General features: G+C 33.3%; 1 protein-coding gene across 1 annotated transcript in view; it reads right to left on the minus strand.

Moving 5' to 3' along the window:
- PRMT3 (protein arginine methyltransferase 3) overlaps positions 1-16,216 on the minus strand; it is a 31,006-nt gene that overhangs the window by 9,615 nt on the left and 5,175 nt on the right. Inside the window, exons 6-8 of the mRNA XM_012654409.1 lie at positions 7,950-8,109; positions 6,457-6,601; positions 1,964-2,029 (exon numbers count right to left, since the gene is read on the minus strand). Coding sequence (XP_012509863.1) covers positions 1,964-2,029; positions 6,457-6,601; positions 7,950-8,109 — 371 coding nt within the window. The remainder of the gene's footprint in view (positions 1-1,963; positions 2,030-6,456; positions 6,602-7,949; positions 8,110-16,216) is intronic.

Consider the following 16,216-nt stretch of genomic DNA (forward strand, 5'->3'; position numbering starts at 1 on the left):
TTAGGAAGAGAAGTTCAACATAACAAAATAATTACATATTATTTTCCCTGGTCATCCTTTATATATATTATAATGTATAAAATACACAAAACTTTTATAATACTGTACAATTAAAAAACTAGAAGCAAAAAGTGATGCTGTATAGGTCTGTGTACTCAATAAGAATTGTTCCATGTATACAAAAATATTACTTAATTACTTAATTAAAATACTTAATTTCTTGATGATTAATCTTAGGATTACTAATATTTCAGCCTTTTCAGTATTTTCTTACCTATTATAAGACAAAAGTCTATTCAGAAGCATACTGAAAGGGAACCTTCTAACTTACTTTCTTAACAAATTCCTATGGTATTCATATCATAAAGTATTAAGAAAAGATGGCTCAAAGAAAGACAATGATGACGTTTTTATAACAAAAATCACAGAATTTTAGAAGTAAAAGGGATTAAAAAAAATACTTTACAGGTGAAGCCCAGAGATTCACCACTTGCCCAAAATTACATAGCTGGTTCCTCACTAGTGATTCCCATGCTTAATTTCTATACAGCATATTAAGAATAAAATAAAACAAAAATCTCGGCATAATCTAACTGGAAATATAAACCACTATTATTAATAGTAACATAATTTGCTTCACTGGAAACTGGTTTTTTTAGACAAACACATTAAATAATTTCTAGCACTTGAGTACAAATATAAAAACTATGAAAAAATTCTTAAGTCTCCACTGCAATAACATATAAAAAGCATACAAAAAAAGCTAAATACGAAGCACTGATAACCATGATTTTGAAAATGAAATAATTTATTTGTGTATGGCGGGAATCAGCAAAAACAAGCATACACACCATTATAAACCTTTCATGATAAGCAATGCTTTGGCCAAAAGATATCAGAGCACCATATAAATTTCAGCACATTTCTGTCCAACTCAGCTGACTCACAAGTGAAACACTGCTCTCAGGAAAGAGGTATAGAAAATGAAAAGCCATTTCAGATTATATTCCAAACAATATAAAAATCAGGAAAAGGGATTTTCAAAACATAAAGATTGTTACTATTGCAATATCATGTAAAGCCCATGAAATAACCTCAAGAGAAGTACCTTTTAAAATGGAGGTGAAAAAGGAATTTTAAAACCTGATGTTATCAATACAAATGTTCTTAAAGTAAAAACAGTGAAAAAAGTCCCAAGCAAAGGCATATAAATGGCAGAAGTCATAATATTCTTTACTAAATCCGTGGATGAATTTCCAATAAGGAGGAATAAACAGAGAAACCTGAACTTTTAAGTAACCACGCCAAGGTAGAGAGGGAGGAAAAGAGGGAGTGAAGAAGAAAAAAAACGGAAAAAATTTGTAAATAAAGGGAGATAAAACAATCCATACAAATTTCAAACATGCATTCATGCATACATAGGCACAGGGTAGATGATCATTTTTTAAATAACCTGAGGCAATATTAAATGTCTCATAAAAGGCAAATTAATGCAATATTAAAAGAAAGCATCTAAGATAAATTCCACCATACAATATTTAACCCTACTCATTAATAAATTATTCTTCTTAAAATTATTAATTTTTAACTACTCAACACAAACTAGAGTAATAATTAAAAGTATCCTTTGATACAGGGCTTATCTGATACATGTGAAATTCACAGGAATAACTGTAAATCAAAAATATGGTTTAAGCAAAATTATCTGAATAAACAAAGTTTAACTAAGCTGTGTCACGGTAATTAATGACTTTTAATTTTAAAAAAGAGTATACTGAATGACAGCAACAATCAGCATTTCTGTTATCAGTATGCTGCACCGCAGAACAGCATCGTAAAAGTCTTCCATGAAATAAAGCCAGAATACGTTCAATCAACTGCTATCACAATGATGACCCTAGAGAGGCTTTCTACTGCCCCAAAACAACAAGAAATGTACAATTCTGTAGCCTATGCTACTCACCTTATCTTTAAAGATATGCGGGTTTTGGTATATAAAATCTCGGTAGCTTTCTGTTCGTACTTTGTCCTAGGGTAGAGAGAGGAAAACATTGTGTTTATAAGATAGTCTAAACAAACAAATTTTTTTTTAGAGAGATATTTGCTATTTTATCACACATTGCTAGTTTCCACAGCTATTTTTCCGCCTGGAAAACCAAGTTTTTTTTTTTTTCCTAAAAGAAAACAATAAAGAATAGAAATAGCAACAACACACAAAGAAAATGTTTAAGAACATCACTGAAAGTCAAATAAGCTCTAAGTTCTTAAAATTGTATACATTTTCCTTTTTATAGCATTACCAACGTAAGACTTCAAGTGATAATTAAAGCTAACAGAAGATGAATATGATGTTTTCTCCCTCAAATAGGGCCTGGAATCTAGAGCCTAACTCCCTCCCTGTACTAGAGCTACCTTAAAAGAAAAAAAATATATAAATGTAAAAGTTGCAGTTACATATGAAAAATGAAGCTAACCTGAGTGTTTTCTAAGAAAGTCAATGATCAGCACCTATCTGATTTATAATTCTGCTTTGTTTCTAGAAATTTCCGTAGTAGGAAATGATGCTTAAAAGCCTGCAAGCCTAAAAGTAAATCATGTGAGCCCTGCAGCCCACATTATGAGACTCCTACACTCTGGAGTCTCACATGACCTATGACCAAGGCAGGCATTCAACTCTAACATTTATGCTGGTTGGTGAACAAAACTGATTCCCTAAGTTGAGATACATACTGACTGCAAATTAAGCAGGTAAGGGCTCTGTTGCCAAGTAAAATATGATTATGATAAAATAAATTATCACAGAATGAGAATTCTTGTTTTGGGTTTCACACTAGGTAAAAACAGTTACACCGAATGCTATAATATCAAAATGTCATACGAACCATGCTCCCCAAAACATTTTTATTCCAATATTGGGCTATTTTTAAAAAGCCTACAAAGGAAATCTTATATTAAAAGGCAAGTCATTTAACTTAATTAGTAGACTTACAAAGGGAAATAGCCATAATTAATTCCATGTTTTCTGATTATTATTTCTAATTGCTTTACAAAAAATTTTAAAAATCACGTTTATTAAATCTTCCCCCGAAAATTATTTTAAGAATTATTAAGCTAGATAATTTTGATATCCTATTTTAAAACTGGCTTTTTAAAAAATCATACTATTTCATACATTTTTACCTTTTATACTCCTCTTACACTATAACCAGAGATTCTTTGCTGAAACAACAAACCTGCAAAGGGTGAACATCGGTCAGGAATGCAGTCACTTAGAAAGCTCTCACCAATCATACTGCCTCACCACTGCTTCAACTTAAATCAATAGAATCCCAACTGCTCTCCTAACTCCATGCGCTACTGGTTGAGTGAACTACAATTATTCATTCTGGGTCTTTCTACATATTCATCAGTTTTTGCTCATATGCTCACCCCAATGTAATGAAACACAAAGTACACCAAACATAATGTCTTGTATCTAAGCAGAGCTTCAATTTAGTAACTGAATTTTTGAAAGAAAAATCCAGTGAGCACGAAAATGCAAGCAAATAGAAGACCAGCCTTTGTAACAATTCTAATTATTTATTCTAACAAAGGCTAACACTTCAATACTAAATAACAAGGCAATAAACAGAAATTTAAAAAATGATCTTTTGTACCAACCTATTAAAACTAAGAAACACAAAAGAACAAAATTGCAGCTCTAATACTCACCAGCAAGATAGTATTTTAACACTAGTAAAGTGGCATGGAATTATTCCTACGAACATATAAAAATATTTAAGAATGAGGGTAAAGACAAAAGTTATATACTATAAATAACAATGTTTGTAATTTATAGGCTTGTGAAGGTGGACAGAAAGCATGAGTCAGCTGCAGATATAATGAAGAGAATGCAGTAAAGAAAAATTACTAAAATTTCAATGTATTAAATGATACTATGATTTGTAATATATGCACAGCAGAGTGAATAATGTTTCTCTTGAAAACAGAGAGATGCATTTCAGATTTATAATATTAATCAAAAATCTGACATTTCTTCAAAAAGATTAAGTAGCAAGGAATTTGGAAAGTTCATGTAATCTATTCCTCTATCAATTATATCTCTGGAATTCAAAAAAGGTATCTTCATCTTAACTCCAGAAATAAGATCACAAACTACTTTTATTGAAAAGTACAATCAAAGCATACCAGAATAATGCCACTAAAATACATGAAACTAAGCAACAAAAAATCCAAACCATACTGTATAAAATGTAGGCCAATTCCATGCATAAAAATAAGTCCTATAAATACGGTTTCTCAACTTTAAGTTATTTATAAAAATTAGGTAAGATTCTGGTAGTAGCATACCTTAAACAGTTTACGTGTGCTAAGAATTGTTCTGATGAGAAACAAGAACTAAAGCTCAAGGCATGCTTCCACATTTATCCACAGCACATAGCAAAACACAAAATAAACAGTTCTATTCGAATGGAATAGGAATACATTATCTGTATTTCCTATAAATACTTAATGAAGTTGTCTCCAAGAGGAGGAAATTACATTGTACAACTAAGGGAAACTAAGGCATAGAGAATGATATTAATAGGCATACTTGAGTGATTCTCTAAAAGGGAAAAGATGGCACTGGAAACTTTGAGCTGGAACTTCCTAAATCTGTATGTACATCAAAAGGAGTTAAAGCTGTAAGATCAGATGCGAAATCCTCTAATTATTGACAAATAGCTACAAGTGTCCAGGACAGAGATTTGTAAATGTGAGGCATTCAAACTGAATTTCTCTGATGATTGTACTGACAACACTCGTATTTATTGGGAGTCTCAGTAACCTTTAACCTGTCTGAAAAGTCCAACGCAATTTCTATACCAAGGCTAGTAAAGGTTCATAGTATTTAAATTGATGGGGTGATTTAAAATGACAAACATGAACTTATATTAACTCCTTTAAAGAAAATATTCTAGACATAATAAAATTAGTTTTAACAAAGAAAATGGAATAAGTCAATTTCTTTTAAACAAATTCACTCTGGATTTAACAGTAATTTATTACTTATAAGAAGATATCTGTTATTTGTAATGCTATGCCATTACCCAAGTGACAACAAAAAGCACAACTGTGACATTTCATTGTAATGATATGACACTGCTTTAAAAGACCCTACATAAGTACAATTATTATAAATCAGCAAACTTCCAATCTGTGATCCTGCAAAACTGACTCAACAAAATATATACATGTTATTAAATATCCCTGGTTAATTTAAATGCATATGTTTCAGGGAAACCTAGTCTTAGGGCCTCTATAAAATAAATCAATCTTTGGAGGAAGGATTTAGGAAGGAATTTTTTGTTTGTTGGTTTTAAGTAAATAAAAGGTAATGGTGGCATTTAAAATTCACAGAGCTAAGCATCTAAAATTCTCAATTTTTACATTCCAACATTTACTTTACTCCAAATATTTTTAGTTTCACTAAATTAAAAATTACATCTCGTCTATTTTATGATCTACAATACCTGATAAAATATATAATTACCAGGTACAGCTAGAAATCGACTTCTATTTTATATGGACGTTACCATTATAAAAATTAAAACCAGCCAGATCTAAATATAGCCACACGTCACTTAATGACGGAGACAACTTCTAAGAAATGTGTCAGGTGATTTTGTCATGTGACCATTAAAGAATGTACTCACACAAATCTAGATAGTACAACCTACTACACACCTAGATAATATGGTATAGCCTATTGCTCCTAGGCTACAAACCCATATGGCACATTACTGTACTGAATACAGTAGGCAATTATAACACAATATTAAATATTTGGTATCTAAACATACCTAAACATAGAAAAAGTACAGTAAAAATATGGTATTATAACCTTATGGGACCACCGTGGTATATGTGGTCTATAGTGGACCAAAATACTATGCAGTGTACAACTATACCTAATTTGACCAATCTAGGAAATACTCCTATACAGCAATGATTTCGAATGTGAAAAAGTTATTCCATAATACTTGTGAGAATTATAATTAAACTTTATATCAAAGAATTATTATTTGCCCAAACAAAAGCCAGTATTGCTATTTAAAACACAGAAATAAATCATTTCATTTGTATATTAAAAGGCAAAATGTATAATTTAATCTATTTAATCATTCCTATTTAATAGTTGCTCTTGAGAGACTGTTGTCAGTTGCTTTTTCCAATATTCTCAGCAAAAAGTGATTTCATAATAAATATTAATGATCTTAAATGGAATTTACAATGACTTTGATGCCTCTACAATCTTTTCAACCCAAGATGAGCTATCAAGCACCAAAGTTTAGAAAGCAGTTCTCCCCACCCCTCAAAAAAGCAGTTCTTCTACAGTATATGTATTAAGAAAGAATCTGTTTTATTCTGTTTTTTCTCTAATATGAATTTGGCACATTTGTGCTCTTTTCTAACCTTTAGCATTTCTTCGTGTATCCCATAATGCCCGTAGGAGCTGAAATAAACACCATCCTCATCCTCCTGAAGGTCTGCAATGGCACTAGTAGATGATGAGCGGGTTCTGACATCTGTGTTCATCACAAAATCTTGGGCAAATTGTCTGTAATCAATTTGAAATACACCCTTGAGACAGGTTTATTGGACCATGAAAAAAGGGAAGGCTAGAGGTTGAGAGAGAGGAAGAGGGAGGGAGTAGAATGTGATGAGCCTTTTAAATCACATTCTATCTTGAATGACTGAAAGCTCCCCCTGCTGGATCTTAAGCAATGGCATATTCAAACTCAATTTTAAGCACTCCTGCAAACCACAAAAGCAATGACAACTGCGGATTATAGTTCTTTGTATCTTTCAACTGAACAAAATAAGTGCATTACCTTTACTAAACTTTATTATTTCTACTGTTCTAAAATCCTTTTTTGGGAGCTAAATCAATGTAGTATATTTCAAATTCTATTAATATTCTTTAAAACCATACTCTCTTTTGGGAGGGTTCAATAAGCAGAAAGTAGACCCAAATAGATGTTTATTTGCATACACCAACACCATCCACTTCAGCTCTAAAACTCAACTCCCCTTCTGATCATGAGACATTAACAATTCATGAGGTATGCAAACAGGAGAAGTGCAAAGGGACAGAAGGCAGAGTTGGTGTTGGTTACTAGGTTACCTGACACAGAAACTCAGAAATAAGGAAGGTGAACTAAAATTGGCTCTACTCTCTTTCCTCCTGGACACGCTGGCAAACCATCAAATGAGTACTCACGCAATAGCAATGAGCTTACAAATCCAACAGGTAAAGTTCCAAAGTATATTTGTTAGAAATGCAGAACCTCAGGTCCTATTCCAGATCTCCTGAACCAGAATCTACATTTTAGAAGATCCCCAGGTGATTTGCATACACATTAAACTTTGAAAAGTACTATAAGAATGCTAATTTACTCACTGGACAAAAATGTCCCCATGTTTCTGGTTTTCTGGTTAAATACTATACCACAATTATATTTCAATTCTTTAAAAATAAAAATTTGAATCTTGTATCTTCTCCAAACCTAAAAAATACTAATCCCTCTGCTTTAAAAACCTAGAACAGGAACAGTAAAATGGGGAGATCACCTGAAAATAGGAAAATTGAAAGGAAGGCAATATGAAAGAACAAAAACATTCAAGAGGACACTTGTCAGAACAATTACCATTAGTACAAAAGTAATTATGAAGAAGTATAATAGGCAAAACCATAAAATTTATATTAATCGACTATCCACAATAGTTGTATAATAGTATATAGTTGTATAATAGTAGTATAAAAATGCTACATATCTTTAATACTACTAAAATAAAACATCTACATTGTACTTTCCAGTATATGAAATGTTCTACTATATTCTACATTGCTATTTGCTGCATTACTTTGGGGACCTTAACAATTTTCTATAAGATTGATAAATTACTTCATTCTTTGCAGATCCTCACGTGCTCTAGCTAATGCAGCTTCAGCAGACAATGCCCTGGCTTCCATATGTTTCAATTTTTCAACAACAGATGTATTTTCACTGAGTCCATTGGGGTAAGAGAATGGTACTGACACCGGTTCATAAAGATCTTCTACATCTAAAGAAATAAAGTGGACATTATCATTAGGCTGTTAACAACAAAGCAAGCATAAATATACTAGAACTAAATATATTGTAAGTGCCCATTATGTAGCCAATTGAGAAAAATTAGTAAAAGTACTTTTAATTAAATATTTATCATCCAAACTGTTACAATTTGAATTCGGAGAACATGCTGTTAGTCTAAGCTTTTCAGGAGTTGGCTAAATTGAACACATATATAAATATTAATTATACAGAACCAAATGCAGGAAGAATAAAGTAGAAGGAAAAAACCTAATATTTATTAATCACCAGGTATCTTTCTAGTACATACACTATATCTCATTTCGTCCTCAAAAAAAACCTAATATATAAATATTTATCCCCATTTTAGGCATGGAAAAAATGAATTTCAGAGAAATGAAGTGACTAACCTAAAATCATATAGCTATGTCTGGAGGAGCTAAGATTCAAACCCACACCTGCCTTCCTAGCCCATGTTCTTAACACTATTCAAAGCTACCTCTCAGCCTGTGACCTTGTACAACAGCAGGTAGTACTCACAAGCAGAGTAGAATAGTGGTTGTCAGGGGCTGAGGGTTGGAGGAAATCGGGAGATAGTGGTCAAAGGTTAAACTTACAGATTTGAAAGAGAGAAAGGATTCAGAAACATTGATTCATAACTACGATTTGCCAAAACAGTCTAATTCAAAGTCCTAAACTGCCTCGGGATGTGCAAATCACCTGGATACCTCATTTAGGCAGATGATGACTACTACAAAAGGTGGTCAATTTTTCAGGAAAATATAACAACTACAATAAATGTATATAAACCTCACAAAAGGGCTTCAAAATACATGAAGCAATTAAAGGCAAAAACAGACAATCCTTCAATCACAGTCAGATTTAAACACACCCCTCTCAACAACTGAAATAACTAGATAAAAAAAAAATCCAAAAAGGTATAAAAGAACCAAACAAAATTATTCAGCACCTTCACCAATTTAGCACTCATACAGTAACTGGAGAATATACATTCTTTTCAAATGCACACAATATGTTCACCAAGAAAGACTATGTGCCAGGCCTCAAAAACAAGTCTCAAGAAATTTAGAAGGGCTGAAACTACAGGGTATGACTATTGACCACAATGGAATCAAATTAGAAATCAACTAATAATGAGATGTTTAGAAAAAAATCGAAATATTTAAAACTTGAACACATTCTTATATGAACCACGAGTCAAAAAAATATTAGAAGAAAAATTTATGGGATACTGAAAAAGCAGTGCTCAGAGAAAAATTTATACCTTTAAATGTTTATAATACAAAAGGTCTAAAACCAAACATTTAAGATTCAATTTTAAGAAGCTAGAAAAACAAGAGCCAAACATAGGCAGAGGAAAAAAAAAGCAGAAATCAATGAAGTAAAAAAATAGACTAACAATTAAAAGTTGGCTCACCGAAAAGACAAAAATTGACAAAGTAGTTAAGAAAGCAAAAGAGAGAAGACAAATTACTAAGATCACAAATGAATGAGGTGTTATCACTAAATACATAAAGATAAAAAAAAATCAATAAATTCATATTCAATATATAAATTGAATATTTTATAAATTTTTATTAAAAATTTTAAAAACCCAATACAGTCAACAAATTGGACAAAATGAAAAAAATTCCTTGAAAAATACAATTTACAAAAACTGACACAACACAAAAAAGAAAATCTTAAAAGCCCACTACCTACTAAGCAAACAATGTATCACAAACTTCCCATGAATTAAAGTTCAGGCCAAAACAGTTTCCATGATGAACTCTACAAACATTTATTTAAGAAATAACAGCAATCTCACACTCTTTCAGGAAACAGATGAAAAGCAAACATTTTCAACTCATTTTATGAGGCTAGCCGTAAGTCTGAGACCAAAACATAACAGAACTTACATGAAAAAAAAATAACAGACTAACAGCCTTCATGAATCTAACAATATACACAAAGGATACTACACTAGGACCGAATAGAATTTATCCTAGGAATGCAAAAAGGTAAAAAGAAAAAAAAAAGAGATTAGAAAGGAAGAAGCAAAAGTGTCTCTATTTGAAGATAACGTGATCTTAAAGTAAATAGAAAGAAATTTACAAAACTACTAGATCTAAAGAACACATGGTAAATACATAAAAATGAATACAATTTATCTACTAGGAGCAACCAACTGGAAAATAAAATTTAATTCAATGTTGTTAAAATGTCAATTCTCCACAAACTGATCTATAGATTAAATGCAATCCCAATCATAATCCTAGCAGACTTTTGTACAGAAATTTACAATTCTAAAATGTACATGGAAATTCCTAAGATCTAAATTTTTCAACTGTTTTTATTAAATTGATTGAAAAGAATTCTTAATATTCAAGTATACTAATTATAAATACTAATAATGCATAATAATCCCTTGCCAATTATTCATATTGCAAAACCTTCTTATAGTTGTGGCTTGTCTCTTTTCCCTCTTTGGAATCTTTTTTTTGGGGGGGAGGGTCCAGGAGAGATAAGGCCTTGCTCTGTCACCTGGGCTAGAGTGCAGTGGTGTCACCATAGCTCACTGCAACCTCAAACTCTTGGGTGCAAGTGATCATCATGCCTCAGCCTACCGAATAGCTGGTCCTACAGGTGCATGCCACCACTCCTGGCTGATTTTTCTATTTTTTTTTTTTTTTGTAGAGACAGAATCTTGCTATGTTGCTCAGGCTGGTCTTGAACTCTTGGCCTCAAGGGATCCTCCCTCCTCAGCCTCCGAAAGTGCTAGGGTTATAGGCGTGAGCTACCATGCCTGGCCTATAGTATCTTTTGATACACAAAAATTCTTAATTTTTACTGTAGTTGAATGTATCAATATTTTTCTTTATAGGATGTGTTTAAATTGTCTTAATAGTTCCCTATCGAAAGATTAGAAAGGTATCCTATACTGCTTTGTCTTTAGTTTCATAATTAAGTAAATAGATTTATTTTTAAGTATGTTGTAATTTTTTGCTATAGTAAATGGTACTAAAGTTCATTTTCTATTTGTTGCTGGTATAGAGAAACGCAGTTGATTTCATATCCAGCAACTTTGTTAAATTCTTATTAATCCTAACAATTTATTTGCAGATTCTTTTGCATTTTCTACGCAGACAATTACATCATCTGCAAAAAATGTCAGTTGTTTCTATCTTTTTGATCCTTATATGCTTCAGTCAACTTTTCTTGCCTTAACAGCACTGTCTAGAACTTCCTTCTACTATTCCTTCATTTGAATAACTCCTACTCAATCTTTCATACTCTGTTCATCTCCTCTGGGAAGCCTTCCTAAACCCTCCAGACTACATTAGGAATCCCTCCCTTCATACCGGCCGAAAGAACCCTATGTTCAAACATTATTACAATATATTTTTAAAATGTTTTATTTTGAACCAATTTTAAAGAGAAGTTGCAAAAGTAGTATAGTGAGTATACTCATTTATTTCTTTCACTAATGTTAAACAACACCTTACAAAACCCTAGAGCAGGAAATTAATATTGGTGTAACGTTATTAATAACAGACCTCTCTCCAATTTCATGTTTTTCCATTAGTGTCCTTTTTTTCTGTTCCAAGACCCTATCCAGACTCATGCATTGCATCGAGTTATTTCTCTTTAGTCTCCTCCAATCTTTAACAGCTCCTTTGTTTCTCCTTGTTTTTCATGAGCTTGACATTTTTGAAGAGTACTGATGAGTGATTTTGTAGAATGTCCCTCAACCTGATGTTTTTTCATGATTGGCATGAAGTTACACATTTCTGGCAAGAAAACCAGAAAAATGATGCATCTTTCTCAGTACCTCGTGCCAAAGGGTTCATGGTGTCAATCTGCCTTATTACTAGTGATATTAACCTTCACCACTTACTTGTGGTGGTGTCTGCTGGCCATCTCTATTAATTACCAACTCCTGTGCAGTTTATAGATTTCTTGGGAAGAAGACTTTGAACTACTCAAGTCTTATTTTACCTTACATTTTTGCCCACTAATCTTAGCATCCATTGCTGGATCTTTTTTCCAAGTAATTACTATGGTGTCTAATGGTGATTTTCTATTTCTCTCTTCTATTTATTAATGGGAATTCTAGTCTAAGGTCGAGCTGCTCCTTTTCCATTTATTTATTTCGGTGATTATTGTCAGTATGGACTCATGGATATTTTATCCTATGGATAAAAATTTAATACTATTATTTTCTATATTGCTCAAATTATTACTTTGGCCATTAGGAACTCCTTCAGGTTGGCTCCTGTGCTCTTCTTAAGTACTTACTCATTTTCTGGCACAAGATGTCCCAGATTCATCTTGTATTTTCCCTGCTCCATCTGCTGGAATCAATTATCTCTCTAAAGAGCTTTGGTTCCTTTTATTGGAGAATGGTGTTAGAAGTCAAGATCTGGCCATTAGGTATGCTCATTATTGCCAGGGTTTTTCTAGGGCCTCTGAGCAGACAGAGCTAAGAAATGTATGTACATATACTAACCTATACATTAGTATAGGCACACATCTGTATTTCTGTACCTGTCTACCAATAAATACATATATCTGAGTTTATACTGATACCTCTGATTCTAATCTATCACCACAGGATTCATTTCACTCTTTCCTATTTCCTTATTTTAGTTTCTTTTTGTCATTGTTGAAACAGAGTCTCACTCTTGCCCTGAGTAAAATGCAGTGGCATCATCGTAGCTCACTGCAACCTCAAACTCCTGGGCTCAAGGGATCCTCCCACCTCAGCCCCCTGAGTAGCTGGGCCTTCAGGCGGACACCACAATGCCTGCCTAATTTTTCTATTTTTAGTAGAGACAGGGTCGCACTCTTGCTCAGGCTGGTCTTGAACTCCTGAGCTCAAGTGATCCTTCTGCCTCAGCCTCCCAGAGTGCTAGGATTACAGGTGTGAGCCACCGCACCCAGCCCTTATTTCCTTATTTTAAACCTTTTTCCAGCAATGAGAAACCTGCCTCTTATTATCCACAAGGTACTTATTTACTTGTTCAATTCTAGTACACACAAAAAGTGATGTCAGAATTGTTAATCCATACCCCATGAGAAACACCTTTACTTACTAGATTACAACATTCATGGAGATCTATCTTTAGCCTCACCACAATATACAGTCAAGACTCCAGCTACTTTAGTTCTTTTCTCCTGTGTCATCACCCTCCTTCTGCACTGCCCCCCCATCTTGGTTTTTTTGAATTGTTGATTTTTTGATATGAAGGCTATGAGAAACATCACTATAATCCTAAGAGTCAGAGCTACACAAAAAGATACACTCAGAAAGGTGTACTTCCTTGTTACCCTGTTACTTCATTCTCATTGCACCCTTCTTCCCACTCCTTCCCCACTAACCCCTGAAAGTAACCAATGTCTTTAGTTTCAGATTTACCCTTCTTGTATTTCTTTTGCACAAATGAGCAACACATGCATTTTCTCAAATCCCTTTCTTTCTTACATGAACAGTAACATTCTACAGATACTCTCCTCGGCTTTGCTTTTTTTCATTTAACAGTATGCCTTAGATATCACTCCATATCAGTTCAGAGATCTCTTCTTTTTAATGGGTGTATACAACCCCATAGTGTGGATATACCACAGTTCAGTGGAGCACTCTCTTATGTATAGACATTTAGGTTGTTTCCAATATTTTGAAATTACAATGCTTCCATGAGTAACCTTGGATATACATATTTTCAGAATGTAGGAGGTGTATCTTCAACATAGATTCTTATGAGTGAGATTGCTGTGTTAAAAAGTACATGGCAGTACACAGTTTTGTTAAGTACTGCCAAGTTTGCATTCTACTAGCAACACAGCATAGTGCCTATCTATCCACAGCCTTACCAACAGAACGAGTTGTCATTTTTAAAGGTTTTTGCCAGTCTGATAGGCAAGAAACAGTATCTCAGCATTGCTTTAAGTCACGTCTTTGAGTGAGTTTGAACACTTTTTCATGTTTCAGGACTATTTTTATACGTTTTTTGGTGAACTGTCTGATCACATATTTTTTTCTCATTGTTCCATCAGTGTTTGGTTCTTTATACATAAGGAAATTAACTCTTTGTGGAATATGTTCCAACTATTATTCTTTTTTAAAAAATTAACTAAACTGGATCTTATTTATTTAGATTTCCTTAGTTTTTCCCCAATGTCCCTTTTCCATTCCAAGATCCCATCCAGGATACGAAAATACATTTAATTGTCATGTCTCCTCAAACCCCTCTGGTCTGTAACAATTTCTCAGGTTTTCCTTGGTTTTGAAAGTTATAAGGAGTACCGGTGAGGCAGTGCACAGAATGGCTCTCAATTTGTGATTTTGTTTTGTTTTTTTTTTTCCCATAATTTTTGAGGAGGAAGACCACAGAAGTGCCATTCTCATCACATCATATCACAGGTATATACCACCAACGTAACTTATCACCAATGATGTTAACCTTGATTATTCCGCTAAGATAGTGTTTGCCAGATTTCTCCACCATAAAGTTACCTTTCCTCTTTATATACTACATTCCTTTCATTGCCTATTTTCTTGGTCCTCTCCTTTACTTCGTCATCTTTATATTCTCAAAGCCAAATATTTAGCAGACACTTGATAAATATTTATTGAAAGAGAGTGGAGATGAAATGGTCAGTAATCAAGCCTGAAGCCAGGAGAATGACAACTTTCCCTTCCATTTCTATCAATGGCCTGGAGCACAGACTATTAGAGAATGTGGGCAATGTACTTCAGATCATGCCCAGTTTATGTTCCGCTTCCTTTAATAGGTCTCTTTAGGTTTCAGCTCTTAGTCATGACTTCTTCATGTAAACTCTGTAGAACTTATTTATTTACTAACAATAAATTTCCCTTTATTAAGCACTTATCCTATGGCAAGTATTATGGTAATACGCATTATCTTTGTGCATTAGCTTTGCATCAATCTTACGTCATTATTACCTTTTTACAAATCAAAATTAAGGCTAAAAGAAATTAAGTTTATATACCTTTTCAGAGTCAAGGGTTCAATACTGGTCTTTATCCATAGTGGGCAGCACACAAACTCAGCATCTATCATTGATCTGAGTAATCTCTTCCTCTTCTGAACTGTACCCTACCACCTTTTCTACTTCTCATGAAACTTAAAACACACCTACTATTAGACTGGAGGCCCCCTATGGAAAGGATTATGACATTCAATTCTTCATATTCCTAAAACACTTAACATACTTTCATCTTGTGAGTGTTTAATAGACGATTTTGAATTTAGGAAGCCTCAAAGACCACCTACTGGGCACTTTGTCATTTAAAGAACACCTACTGGGCACTTTGTCATTTATCAAAGGGATCATTTTGGTCATTGTGAAAAGTGAGATCAAAGAAAAGTTGTAAAAAAGGGAAAGAATGAAGCCAAGAATCACCAAATTTTAGAGCTAGAAAGAATTTCAGAAATCTGGCCCTAATTCCTCATTTTACAGCTAAAAAGATTTAAAACCAGAAAGCTCAAGAGCTTTTCCAAGGTAACATAGTTCTTAAATATCACATTAAGGTTCTTACTACCATATCACACTGCCACACAACTCAATGACGGTACTTCTTAATGAAATAAGTGGCAATAATCAAAGAACTCTTCACATACACATTGTCCAACTATTATCTGTTAAGGTATGTGTCTATTTAGAATGGTCTTAGTGATCCGAAGAGAGCAAACCCTCTATCTCACCTAAGTGGCATAAGAAGCATGAAATAAAGTATAAATAAGAAGAGAAGATACAACTTCACTCCTGTTGATCAGATCTATAAAGCAATTGTAAAAGACCAATAGAATTTTCATTAAGACTCCATCTCAATAAAGAATGAAGCAAAGCACAGAGCAAGTAACTAAAGAAGAAAGCTACAGCCAAAAATGAGGGTGATCCTGCCACAGGGGAAGCTTAACAGTATACGAGGGGAGGGTAAGCCAATGAAAATTTGAATGGAATCTGTTTTGCATCAAAACAAAATCTCAGGAAATTAGAAGTCTTAAGAAAAGTCAATCACCTGATCTGAATATATGAGACAAAAGCAACAAATATTAGTAAATCCACTTTAA

The sequence above is a fragment of the Propithecus coquereli genome, unplaced genomic scaffold (genome assembly GCF_000956105.1).
Source record: "Propithecus coquereli isolate 6110/MARCELLA unplaced genomic scaffold, Pcoq_1.0 Scaffold44, whole genome shotgun sequence".
NCBI classification, from domain to species: domain Eukaryota; kingdom Metazoa; phylum Chordata; class Mammalia; order Primates; family Indriidae; genus Propithecus; species Propithecus coquereli.